This window comes from Vicugna pacos, chromosome 9, assembly GCF_048564905.1.
Source record: "Vicugna pacos chromosome 9, VicPac4, whole genome shotgun sequence".
Lineage (NCBI taxonomy): Eukaryota > Metazoa > Chordata > Mammalia > Artiodactyla > Camelidae > Vicugna > Vicugna pacos.
Genome location: NC_132995.1, coordinates 15,193,542 through 15,207,325, shown reverse-complemented (window position 1 = coordinate 15,207,325; position 13,784 = coordinate 15,193,542). Strand labels below are relative to the sequence as shown.

The 13,784-nt window shown below is 48.5% G+C and overlaps 1 protein-coding gene across 1 annotated transcript; it reads right to left on the bottom strand.

The window, feature by feature from the left end:
* Window positions 1–1,282: 1,282 nt before the first annotated feature.
* Window positions 1,283–13,117, bottom strand: PRODH2 (proline dehydrogenase 2). Its single transcript, XM_006217045.4, has 10 exons — window positions 12,944–13,117; window positions 12,671–12,867; window positions 12,442–12,580; window positions 12,276–12,362; window positions 7,389–7,469; window positions 7,154–7,309; window positions 6,909–7,075; window positions 2,951–3,061; window positions 2,478–2,563; window positions 1,283–1,529 (listed from the first exon to the last, which is right to left on the bottom strand). The coding sequence occupies exons 1-10, from the start codon at window positions 13,115–13,117 to the stop codon at window positions 1,345–1,347; spliced, it is 1,383 nt and encodes a 460-aa protein (XP_006217107.2). The 3' UTR covers window positions 1,283–1,344.
* Window positions 13,118–13,784: the final 667 nt, after the last annotated feature.

The following is a 13,784-nucleotide window of genomic DNA, read 5'->3' as shown; positions in this document are numbered from 1 at the left end:
CACGCTCCTCACCCACCCACACAGGCTTTCTCTCCCTTTTCCCCTGCCCCAGGCTCTCTTCTTTGCCCCACATCTGGGGCCTCACAGTGCCCTGGACACCTCCCCCTGGATGTTTCCCGGGAGCCTCACACCCACCGGGTCCCACATTAACCTTAGAATCTCCCCCAAACTGCACTTCCCCCCAGAACCCCGTCTCAGAGTTGTCCCCACTGCCCCCTCTTTAAGCCAGAGCCCTGACCTTTCCCTGAATGTCTCCCTCAAATCCAGCCTGTCGGCTCCATGGCCCTTCCACTCAGCCTCCTGATTGTTCTTTCCACCAGCCCCCTCCTTCCTTCCCCACAGCCTGCCCAGCTCCACCCAGCTGCCAGGATTCCCTAGGCAGCTTCCTCTGGGCTCTCACACAGAGAGCTCAGGGTCCATCCCCCACATGGCAGCCAGCAGACTCTTCCTAAAGTGCAACCTGACTCTGTCCCTCCTCCACTTCAAACCCTCCTGGCACCCCAGTGCCCTTGGGACAGAGTCCAGGCTCTGCAGTGTGGCATCTAAGACGACATCATCTGGCCCTGCCACCCTCCATCCTTGTCTCCCCACTCTGCAGTCTGTTTCCTGCTTCTCTGTTTATACACATGCCATTTCCTTTGAATGCTCTTCTCAGTATTCACTTGGTTCTTCTTATGAATTCTCTGGGAAGCCCTCTTGGTCACCAGGTGTCTCCTCTGGCCTCCCACAGCCTCCAGGCTTTCCCCAGCATTGCCCTGATATTCCACCTGGGCTCCCCTCCCCATCACAGGCCTGTCCACCCTGGCTGTCACCGTCTGAAAATGGGCCTGTCTCCCCCTACTGGACCAAGAGCCCTATGAGGCTGGGCCTGGGGTTGTCTTTACCTCTGTTGTGTCCTCAGCATTGTTCACCTCAAAAGGGGCTTCAGTAAATGCTTATTAAATAATAAAGTGGTTTGGTTCTTCTCTCTGTCCCTCCCTGGAGGTGTGACCTTAGCCTTGCCTCTTGACTTCAGTGCCTCAGTGTCTGCTGTTTAATAAACTATGCTCTTCACTTGGAGTGAAAGAAGTTCTCACATCAGCCACTAACTGGCTGAATAGAGCTGACCACAGGCCCTTCTCAGGACAGGCTACCTCAGGGCTCAGGGGGAGCCTTCACTAGTCTTTGATTAATGCCCTTGCCATCTTCTAGGGTCAGCTAAAGCTCTCTCTTGAGCTGCAGAGCCCCCTAGCTTGGGCTGGCCAAGGTGAAGATTAGCCCTTCTCCACGAAGACGGCTTCAGTGCAAGGCAGCCCTCTGGGCAGCAACTCAGGACCTTTATTGACCATGTGACCCCTGGGGGTGCTAATGGGATGCCCTCAGGCCCCGCCCCAGAAGCCTCCGCCGAAGTTCTTGGCTGAGCAGCTCCTGTTCCCTGCGGGCGCCCTGCAGCACACTTCGGTTCTCCTGGGCCCTCCGGATCAGGTAGGGAATCACCTCCTCCAGGGAGCCATAGGGGATGGACTTGTACACGGCATAGCCGGCCTGCCCTGGAGGGAGAGTATTGGCAGGGTAAGGGCTCATGTTTGAGGAGAGGCTCCCCCAGGCCCTACATGGAACAAAGACTTCCATGTCTGAGAAAATGGCAGACTAGATGTATTGGACAAAATTTCCCACTAAAAAAAACTAAAAATCTTGGAGTAGACATTTTAAAAAATCTTCTCCAAGTTATTAAAATGCTGCCAAGTGAATAAGGAATTTATACTAATCCAAGAATTAAGAGAAAATGGGGACCGAGAGAAGGAAGGGATACACCAGAGGCATTTCTACCCTGAAGATAAAATTGAGCTGCTATTCGATGACTTCAAAGTTGAGAGGGTACAGGAATGAAGGCCCAAAGCCTGACCAGAGTGAGAATTATAAAGGAGAATTTCCCCAAATTAAGTTGGAACCCAAACATCAAGACCTTCAGAGTAAGAGTTAACAAGAAGTCAACACTCCCACTTTCCCCCACTCCCAGAGAATGGCCTTGACCGTAAGTAGAGCAAGGAAGAAAACGGAAAAATCCATCTCTGAGAGCCTGTGGCCATGGGTTAGTCCCCTAACATATTTGCAGCCCAAATTTGCATCTCTGAGATCTCTCAAGAAACCTCGAGCAGTGAATTTAGGGTGCAGTGGTTTTGTACCCCTTAGCACCTGGCAGAAGAAAACATACATCTTCTGGTCTCAGGCCCTGAGGAGCAAGACAGTAAAGATCTCACAGGAAACAAGATACCATGACCAAAGACCGACAAAAACAACAAATTGCAGACACAGAGATACAGGCCTGCAAGGCCTTCAGATATGGGACAGATCTATCTGGAAGGGTCTGGCAGCTGGGCCGGCTGCAGGCTCTGCATGGGAGCCTGGCCAGGCGTTGTCTGGGAATGGGAGAGGGGGTCTGGCTGGGAGAGAGTAAGGCCTGGGGCTGGGGGTGGGGGGATGGATCATTCACATACCTAGTGCCAAGGAGACGTGGTCACACATCCCCAGAAGTTGTCCAAAACAAACAGGCCCATCCAGAGGAATGCCAAGCTCCCATATGCTACAGAAAAAGCCACATCATCAATCCAGACATTGACCGGATCTGGAGCTGGAAATCAGCCACTTTGTACTCACATGGCTGTTCCAGGCATTCAAATACTGACATACTTCCAAACTCACTGATAATAACCACTGCCCTGGGGCCTCCTGAAAGCTCCCCAGTGAGTCCCAGCTCCTTCCCTGGAAGCCTCAGACCTCCCAGGCCCCAGCAAATAAGGAGCAATGCCTTGTTCAGCTGGGGCCTATGGGACCTACAGGTGTAGCAGGGGTTAAGTAATTTGAATATTCTCCCAAGGTCCCCTTTGGACCTACTGGCCCACATTGCTCCTCCCTTTGTTCCACGTCCACTACCCTTTGGGCACCTATTTCCCATTCCCCCACTTCATACCGCTTGGTTGCCTGGCGAACAGAATCCTCATTGTGGGAGGCCACCATGAGGTGGCACATGGGGCCACGATGGGACACATGGGTCAGCATCAGCTCCAGACAGCGGCTGTAACTGGAAGGAGATGTTCCATTCAGCTTATAGCACCTGGCACGTGAGGGTTAGGCATCAAGGACCAGGAGTTTCTGTCCTAGGGAAGTGGGGTGCCTCAGAGCAGGGACCCCAGAGTCAGGAAGTGCTGGCACCCCACCTTCCTCAGCTGTGAGGGACATCCCCTCTCTGGGCCTTTTTCTTCTCTCTTTTTTTTTAAACTTTTTTTAAAATTGAAATATATTCAATTTACAATGTTATGTCAGTTTCTGGTGTACAGCATAATGTTTCAGTCATACATATACATACATATGTTTCTTTTCATATTCTTTTTCATTATAGGTTACAACAGGATACTGAATATAGTTCCCTGTGCTATACAGTAGAAACTTGTTGTTTATCTATTTTATATATAGTAGTTAGAATCTGCAAATCTCGAACTCCCAATTTACCCCTTCTCACCTCCTTTCCCAGCTGATAACCATAAGTTTGTTTTCTATACGTGGAGAACTACAAAACATTGATTAAGGAAAGTAAAGATGATCTAAGGAAATGGAAAGATATTCCATGCTCTTGGATCGGAAGAATTGATAGTGTTAACATGGCCATATTATCCAAAGCAATCTACAGATTTCATGTGATCCCTATCAAATTACCCAGGACATTTTTCATAGGACTGGAACAAATAACCCTATAATGTTTCTTCTCTTTAACAACGCAAGTTCACCTAACAGCGTTGTTGTGAGGATGGAGTGAGATGAGGGTGGACAGATAGCCTTCGGCACCAGTCTCACAGCAAAGGGCCCCATCACTCGGGATGACATTTACCTGAGGTCATTCACTGCAGCATCGTCTACAGAACAGGGTTAGCAACAACCCAGATGACTGACAGTGGGGGAATGGCTAAACGAACACCCAGAGGATAGTGGCGTGCACGCAGCTGTAAAGGAACAAGGGCACTCGGGACACTGATGTGGAAACGTAGGAAGACCGGCAAAGGCTTTCTCAGCTTGCTGTAGGCCAGGTGCCACCTCCAGACTTCACGTACTGCACTGGTTCCTCCCACTGCCCTCGAGACGGGTGCTCCGCCTGTCTCTGCCCCTGAGGAAGCTGGCTTTTATGTCCTGCATCACCGCATCACCCATGGAGTCATGGCAGGGGATCAGGAGGTGGGAGGCGAGAGAACTCGAGTATTTCACCCCTAAGTCCCCTCCCTGGCCCACCCTCACTGTTCTCCGTGTGGCCACACCACCCCTGGGGTGGCCCCTCCTCTTCAGCTGTAGCACAGGGGTCATAACAGCTTCCTGCTCTTGTGAGGCCCTGGGCGCCTCAGCATTCCTTGTGGGTTCCCCTAACCTTGCCCAGTCCCCTTAAATAGACCCTTCACTAAATTTTCTTTAGCTAAACCCCTTTGCTTGGAATTCTGTTTCCTCTGTGACCCGGCCTGACATGCATACATTCACTCATCTAACTCTCAAATCAATTCTGCGAGGTAGCTGTTCCAGTTACCGCCATCTTACAGAGGGCAAGACACAGCTGAGAGAGGTTATGTCTCTTGTCACCACACAGCTAGAAGTGGCTGAGCTGGGATTGGAACCTAGGCTGTCTCATGCTCCAGGGCCAGGGCTCATTAACATTAGACTATTCTGCCTCTAAAATACGCAGTTGAGAAGAAAAGCAAGGAGCTGTGTGTAGACATGATGCCTTTTACATATATATTCTCAAAAATTGTGGTGTTTGCCTGTAGATGCATGAAGGATCTCAGGAAACACATGAAGGAAACTAACAAAAGTGGTTCCCTGTAGGGCGGGAAGACTCCATGGTTAGATGGGGGTACAGGTAGAAGTGAGATGTGTCAGTGTGTTCATTTTCATATCATTTAAATTTTTGAATCATGTGAATGTATTATCTATTCAAAATCTATATTAAAACATTACTGGAGAGGGTGTGGAGAAATAGGAACCCTCACACTTTGCTGATGTGAATCTAAAATGCACCAGCCATCTTGGAAAACTACCCGGCAGTTCCTCAAAGAGTTAAACATGGAGTCACCGTATGACCCAATGAGTCCACTCTTAGAGAACTGAACTTTTAAGGGAATTGAAAATGTATGTCTACACAAAAATGTGTGGGCAAATGTTCATAGTTGACAAAAGTGGAAACAATCCAAATGTCCATCAACTGATGAATGGATAAATAAAATGTAATCTATCCACACAAGGGACTATTATTTAACCATAACAAGGAATGAAGCACTGACACACGCTACAACATGGTTCAACCTTGAAAACTATGCTGAATGAAAGAAGCCACGTATGAAAGCACATATATTATATGATTCCATTAACGTGAAATGTCCAGAATACACAAATCCCTAGAGACAGGGAGATTAGTGGTTGCCAGGGGCTGAGGGGAGGGGGCGAATGGAAAGTGACTGCTAATGGATATGGGGTTTCTTTCTGAGGTGATGAAATGGTCTGGAATTCAATAGTGGTGATGGCTGCACAATCTTACACATAGACTACGAAAGCCACTGAATTGTATGCTTTAAAAGAGCAAATTTTATGGTATGTGAGTTATATCTCATTACAAAGAAATAATGGTGCCAGTGGTTAAGCCTATGGGACACAAACATGCCTAGTAGCCTCCATGGGTCTTGGATGCGAGCCTAGGTTCCAACCACTGCTTGGCCGCTTGCCCTGGAAGCTGGGTACGTCCCTGCGGCTCTGCAGACCCCGCCTTGACCCGCTGTGAATGGAGTCGGGTTTTGACAGCTCCATGAGGACAGGGCCTGGAGGCCACTGTGGTGGCTGCTGTGATCAGGGTCCAACACAGGTCAATATAGTCCATATCAATATGATGTCATTGTATGGTGACAAATGAAAACTAGGCTTATTGTGATGTGTTGAAAGAATACATTCCTTCCTTGCGGGCCATAGGATGGCGGTCTAAGGCACTCACCCACATCTCACCCCCAGCAAGGGGTGATTTGGGGTGGGTCAGAACGCAGGTTCTAGACCCAGTCTGCCTAGGCTCAACTCTTGGAGCTGTCACTTGCTAACTCTATGACTCGGAGTAAGTGATCCCACCTCTCCGGGCCTCGTTTTCATCGTCTGTAAAGTGGGGATGATAATAATAGTATCTACTACTTGGGATTATTCATTTATTCACTCAACAGGTCTGTACCCAGCACCTACCATGCAGCAGGCATGATTTTAAGCACTAGGGGTTCAGCAGTGAAAAAACAAATCAGAAAGCCCTGCCCTCCTGGGCCCACACTCTAGTCAGGGAGACAGACAAGGAACAGCTGAATGTGAAACTGGATAGAATCTCAGCTGCAGATAAATCCCGGAGAAAAATAAATCCAGGGAGAGTGGGTGTAGGGAGTTTTTAGATAGGGAGGGCAGGAAGGTCACCTGAGAAGGTACCAACAAGACCTAAGGAGGTGAGGGATTGAGCCAAGCAGCTGTCTGGAGGGAGACCATTCTGGGCAGTGGGAACAGGAAGTGCAAAGGCCCTGGGGTGGATCATCAAGGGGACCACTGTGGCTGGAGTCAAGTGAGCGAGGGGATCTGGGGCTTATGGAGGGTGAACAGGGATCCACGGGAGGAGTTTGAACTCAGGAGGGACAAGATTTGACTCAGGTGTTAACAGGATCCCTCTGGCTGCACAAGAGAACAGATTAGGGAGCAGGGATGGAGGAGGCTGCTGTTCAGGTGGGAAGTGGCGGTGTCCTGGGCCAGGGAGCAGGACTGGTCTGTAGACACAGGCAGGACACACATGGGACACGTAGCACCACAGGCAGTGAGCTCTAATGAGAGGTTAGAGATTAGCACTATTCATCTCAGAGGCCAGTCTAGCCCAGTCCCACCTCTGATTGGTCGCCTCGTAGTCAGGCTGAGTGGGATCTTCAGTCCCCTGGAGCCGGGCCACCTCTCTCTCCTTGTCCAGATACGCCCCTCGCACCAACTTCACTCCAAAGGCCAGGCCAGCCTGGTCTGCAGCCTCAGCATCCTGCCTCAGCCGCTCGTAGGTGTCCTGGTGGCGCAGCTTAGGGTCAGGGTGCTGGAACCCCGGCCTGCGGTCCTCCTACCCAACCCCGAGTGCACCACACACCTTCAGATAGGCCTGGTAAGTGTTCCACACCCAGGGCCCGCCTTCCCTGGGGCTGTTCCAGCGCACGGCCAGGGCAGCCACCAGCAGAGAGAGGGCAGGATTCAGCGAGGTGTACTCGGCATCCACCAGGAGTCTCACGTGCTGGGCCCGGGCACGCTGAGGGTGGGAGAGTCTGTGGTTGGGCCCCTAGGTGAGCAACAGGTGCAGCAGAGCCAAATCCCAGCAGAGGTGTTACCTGTACCACCCAGTGCAAGCGGCTCAGAGATGCCTGGAGATGCCGGTTTTGCTCAGCACTGAGGCAGGAGATCTGGAGGTCCTGGAAGGGCAGCGGGGAAATGAAAGCAGCTAGGGCTACTGGGCACTTCTGGGTCCTAAGTCTCCTCTCCCCACCACCAAGAAGGGGGAAAAAAAGTTTAGAAATTGTTAGAAATCTGAAAAGTAGCTATGTCACATAGATACTGTTTGTTGACGTGTAATACAGCGGTTAAGAGCCCAGAATCTGAGTGTGACTCCTGGCTCCACCACTTACACTGTGTGGCCTCAAGCAAGTCAGATAACCACTCTGTGCTTCCATTTTCTCCTCTGTAAAATGGAGATGCTAATAGCATCAATCTTATGTAGTTGCTGTGTGGATAAAAATGGGTTCATATGTGAGACGTGCCAGGACAGGACGGTGGCCACATATGATAAGCACTCAGTACATGTTCTTATTGTTACAGTAATAGGTGACTTCATACACTGTCATATTGATTTACAATGATCATAGTGAGCCGGTGTTATTCCAAGCTCCCTTTTCCAGTGAGACCGAAGCTGAGAGAAGTGAAATGACATGGAATGAAATAACATGTAGAAAGTGCTTAGAATATTAACTACTATATATAAAATAGATGAACAATAAGTTTCTACTGTATAGCACAGGAAACTGTATTCAATATCTTATAGTAACCTATAATGGAAAAGAATAAGAAAAGAAATATATATATGTAAATGTATGACTGAAACATTATGCTGTATGCCAGAAAATGATGCAACATGGTAAACTGACTATACTTCAATTTAAAAAAAAAAAAAAAAGAAAGAAAAGAAAGTGCTTAGAACAGTAGCTAGCTCATAATCAGAGCCACAAGTGTTACCTCATATTAGTCTCTTGGGACTTCAGTTTCCTCATGAAATGCCAAAGGCATCATTGTAACACACAAGGCTCCCCTGTCCGGCCCCGAGCTCTCACCTCCTCCCACCCTCCACCTCACTCACCCACCTCCAGCCTCCCTGGCCTCCCTGCTAGTCTTCAACTATGCCAAGTACCTTCTCACCTCAGAGGGCTTTGCTCCAGCTATTCCTTCTGCTGGGAACACCTCCCCTCAGATGTCCGCCTACCTCTCCGCTAGGTCTTTGTTCCAATGTCATCTTCTCCACGAGGTTTTCCCTGGTTTAAATGTGCAACTCCCTACCTGGGGCTTTCCTTTCTGCTTCCTCAGCCTTATTTTACTGTTCAATGCTTTTTTATACCTAACTTGTTACATATCAGCTTTGGCTTTAATGACTGATCGTCTCTGGTCCTTACTGACTGGCCATCAAGTGCCTCAGGGGCAGAGATTTTGCTTGTCTTGGCCATCAGCTCCACCCCCAGCATAGCACCTGGGACATAGTCGATGTTCAGTAAACATTTAGGAAATGAATACATTTGTAACGTGGAAATAATTACTGCCCCTAACTCACAGTCCTATGGGGATTCAAGGGTGATTGTGAGCTGCTGCTGACTCAGGGAGTCCAGCTGGGGTCAAAGAAATTGGGAAGTTAAAGACAGAGAAGCAGGTGGAATTTAGTGCTCTGTTATAGCCAACAGGATCAATAGGGACCCCATCTTGGGGGAGAAAACTCTCTCCAGAAGGAGGGAAGAGCTAGAGACACCTGCCCAGTTCTCCCTAATCAGAATTGTCTCCCTCTGGCTTAAGTTATCACCCCAGGGGTCGGGGGGTGCTAGGTACAAACAGCTGGTGAAGCTGCCACCCTCACAGAGGGCTTACTCAGTGCCAGATAAGTACCTATTTCAGGTACTCATTTACCCTTCATCACCCTCTGAGGTGGGGGCTATTATTATCCCTGTTTTACAGAGGGAGAATCTGACGCACAGAGAGGCAAAGACACTTGTCTAAAGTCACACAGCTTGACCTGGGATTTAAACCTCAGCTTCTCCGGAGCCTGACCTCCTAACCATCACCCTATACACCTGCTCATAGGCAGAGAGTAAATGTTTCCCCTAAACATATAGAAATCACTTAGGACAGTGCGTGGCACGTTGTGAGTGATCAGAAGTTTTTCTACCATTAATTTGTGGGTTCAAACTCACTTGCTTTGTGCATTTATTCATATATTTAACATTTGTTTGTCATATCTTATCTAGGTGCCCGGGGGTGGGGGATATGGCAGTGAAAGGGAACAGTCATGAATTGTGCTGTGGAACCAGTGGATGCGAAGACCGAGGATGGGTGGGGGCTCGGATCTGGGATGGTGGTGGTTGGGCTGAGATGGGGATGGGAAGAAGGGGCAAGTTGGGAGACACTGAGCCAGCTTGGGACCCAGTGGGTGTGAGGGGTCTGGAGGACATCCAGTGGGAGGTGTCCAGGGGGCTCAGGGGAAAGGCTGGGGCTGGAGACAGAAATGAGGGCATTGTGAGTGCAGAATGGAGAAACTGAGGCTGAGAGTGAGAAGGCCCCTTCGAGAGGAGCAAGGAGTGAGAGGGGAGTGAGCCGAGACCTAGCCCTGGGGAACCTCCAGATTTAAGAGTCAGGTGGAGTAAAACCTAACAAAGATTGAGAATGAGCTGGTGGAGATGGAAAAGGGAAAGCAGGTGTGATGGTCTTGGGACAGCCACGGAAAGCAAAGGACGCAGAAGGAGGAGGGCCCCTCTGTTCCTCATGCAAATGCCAGCCTGGCAGGGGCTTTAGTCCTTAAAAGCACCCTGGGAAGAAGTTACTATCACTGTCCTCACATGAAGAGGTGAAACTCGTTACACTTCAGAGCGGATCCTTTGAAGCATTAAATCCTGCTTCTATGCATTCTGTGACACAATTAAAATTCACAGATTAAAAAAGGACACATCAGCAGGTCCTGGGCAGCACTGTTTTGGGAGGTGGAGACTCAGAGGCCACCCAGGTGTCCATCTCAGGAGAGGTAAACCTAGCGGCCAGAAGCAGCAATTAGAAACAATGGGTTCTATGTACACAGAGACATTTGGGTGGATCTTAAAATTGGAGTGCTCAGTGGGAAAAGTAAGAAATAGAATAAGATAGACAACATAATTCCACTTGTGTGCATTTAAAACTATAAGCCTCAGAGTGCAAATTGGTGCAGCCGCTATGGAAAACAGTATGGAGATCCCTTAAAAAACTAAAAATAGAGTTGCCATATGATCCAGCAACCCTACTCCTGGGCATATATCCTGAGGAAACTATAATTCGAAAAGATACATGCACCCCAGTGTTCATAGCAGCGCTATTTACAACAGCCAAGACATGGAAGCCACCTAAATGTCCATCGACAGATGATTGGATAAAGAAGATGTGGTATATGCATACAATGGAATACTACTGAGCCATAAAAAGAATAAAATAATGCCATTTGCAGCAACATGGATGGACCTAGAGATTACCATACCAAGTGAAGTAAGTCAGACAGAGAAAGACAAATACTATATGACATCACTTAAATGTGTAAACTAAAAAAATTATACAAAAGAACTTATTTACAAAACAGAAATAAACTTACATAGAAAACTAACTTATGGTTACCAGAGTGGAAAGGGGGTAGGGGAGGGATAAGTTAGGAGTCTAGGATTAGTAGATACAAACCTATTATATATAAAACAAGTTCCTACTGTATAACACAGGGGACTATATTCAATATCTTATAATAAATCATAATGGAAAAGAATATGAAAAAGAATATATATGTGTGTAACCAAATCACTTTGCTGTACACCAGAAACTAACACAACTGCAAATCAACTATACTTCAATTTTTAAAAATAAAGAAATAAATAAAACTCTACCCCTCAGCTTGATGGAGAAGGGCACAAGGTGGCCTTTATGCAGTGATGGAAATGTTCTGTACCTTGATAGGGATTTGAATTGCTCAGGTGTGTATTTGTCAAAGCTCATCAAAGGGTACATTTACAATTTGTGCGTTTCATTGTATGTAAATTTTACCTGAAGAGAAGTAATTACTGAGCTCTAATTAGAGATGTGCATTCTGAAGCCTTTGGGGAAGAAATGTGCTGATGTCTGCAACTTACTTTGAAATGCATCAAATAATAAGATGGGTTGATGGGTGGGTAGAGGAATGGATAGAGGGAGAGATGTGATTTAAAGCAGGTATAGTTAAGGGGGGTGGAGCTCAGTGGTAGAGTGTGTGCTTATCATGCATGAGGTACTGGATTCAGTCCCCAGCACCTCCATTAAAAAATGAAAAAATGAATCTAATTACCCTCCCCCCAAAAAATAAATAAATAAAATTTTACAAAAATAAAGTATGTTAATGGTGGCAGATACATGTGTTCACTGTAAAATTCTTCCAAACTTTCTGTATGTTTGACAATTTTCATAATAAAATGTTGGGAAAATATGCCCCCAAACAGCATATACTTGGCAAAACAAAATCATGGTAACAGGGAGATACATGTTATGTAGGATGGAGTGGTTGCCAATGGCAGGAAGGGTAGAAATAAGACAGGGAAATAAAGAAGAAATGAAAGAATGAATGAATGAACCCAAACCCCATTGGTCTAATCATAAGCCCCAACTAGCGCAGCTGAGTTGATTGATAAAATATAGATTATTTCCTTCCAGTTGGTGAAGAACTGGTGTCTCAGTCACTCCTCTGAGAGCTCCCAGCCCCCAGGCTCCTCCTCTAAAGTCCCCAGGTGGCCCATATTCCCTTTATTCCAGCCATGCCTCAGGGCTATAGCCACATTTATTCTGCTCATTCTAAGCCTGAGAAGCAGACGTAGTTAAATATTTTGAACATCTTGCTTGCAAATGCCTGCTGCCTCCAAGTTCAGGGGACTCCTCTCCCCCAATTTCCCCCACCTACCATTCGATCTCCCCCAGCCTGTGGTCCTTACCCGCCCCGAGTCCATGGATTCTGCCAGTCTCTCAGGGCTCAGCTCCAAGGAATCCCATGGCCTTCTGAGACATGAGGTTAGCTCCTTCTGGAAAGGGTGGTGGTGGGATGGTGAGGGGACCTGGTGGGTTGCCACACCCTCCCCTCCCACCCTGCCAGTCCCTTACACAGAGCCGAGTGCTGGTCAGCGCCGTAATCTTCAGCTGCATGAGGATGTTTCCGGTTGGGCCAGGGGTCTCCAGGAGGCCTCGTGACAGGTCCACACATCGCAGCATAGCACTGAGGTTCCCCTCATACCAGGCCTCACTGCCCAGCCAGCAGCCGTCAGGGCCTGAAACCCACTAACCCCCGCCCTGCCATCCTCCCGGCCTCCCTGGGCCCTGGGCCCCTACTCACCCAGTCTTAACAGCTGAGTCTGGCTCCTCCTCAGTGGGCACTGCCAGCAGGGGCCGGAGGCCCAGGGTCTGGAGCTGTTGGACACAGCCCTTCACCTCCTCTGTGGTCTCACCGGCCACAAACTGCCCGTAGATGGATGCTCGGAGAAGCGCACCCGACAGCCGGGAGCCCAGGAGTCGCTGAGACCAGGCTTGGAGCTGGAGTGACAGGGAGCGAGGGCTTAGAGGCTGGCCCTGGGAATCACCAAGGCCAGTCCCTGGGGTCAGTGCTCACCGCCAGGCCGTGGGTGACCAGAGGGGGCCAGGCACACAGCCGTAGCACCAGCAAAGCCCGGGTCAGTTCTCCCGTGCCCTTGAGGTGGAAGGCCCCACCATCAAAGCTCAGGGGCTGCCAGCCCCCAGCAGAGGGGCCAGCTTGGGAGTAGAGAACACGACAGGTCCGGAGCATCAGGAATCCTTTGCCACTTCTGCACCAGGTAAAGGGGCTTTGAAGGCAGTAGGTCTACCAAGTGCCCCTTGCCCGGCCAGGGACAGTGACTGATTAACCAGGCAGTGGCCAGGGAAAGGCAAATCTTTAAGATCACAGGCTCTTTGGGGGGCAGTTAATTATTAACTTATGGGGACATAGTTCAGAATAATGGCAACAGGAATGAACCCCCAATACCAGCCCCCAAAGACCCTCAGCATAACAGCTCATAATTATTTGGTGCCCATCATATGCCAATGGGTGTTAAGTGAGAGAGAGTGTGGGCCCTGGGAGGAAGGCAGTGTGGCTTTGTGCTCTTGGGAAAGTTATTAACCTCTCTTGTTGCAATCGCTTCATCTTAAAATGGGAAAGAGTGTAATGCTATTGAAGAAATTTGAAAATGTACATAACCTTTAACCCACCTGCTCAATATTAAGTACATATGCTAGAGAACTTGAACATCAGGAAACATACAGGAAGGAATGCTCATAGCAACACTGTCTGCAATAGCCCCAAGTGGGAACTACCCAAATTTCCATCAACTGGAGAATGGATAAATACATTGTGGTATGTTCACACAGCAGAATACTATACAACAACGAAAAAGAATAAACTACTGATACATACAACCACATGGATAAATCTCACA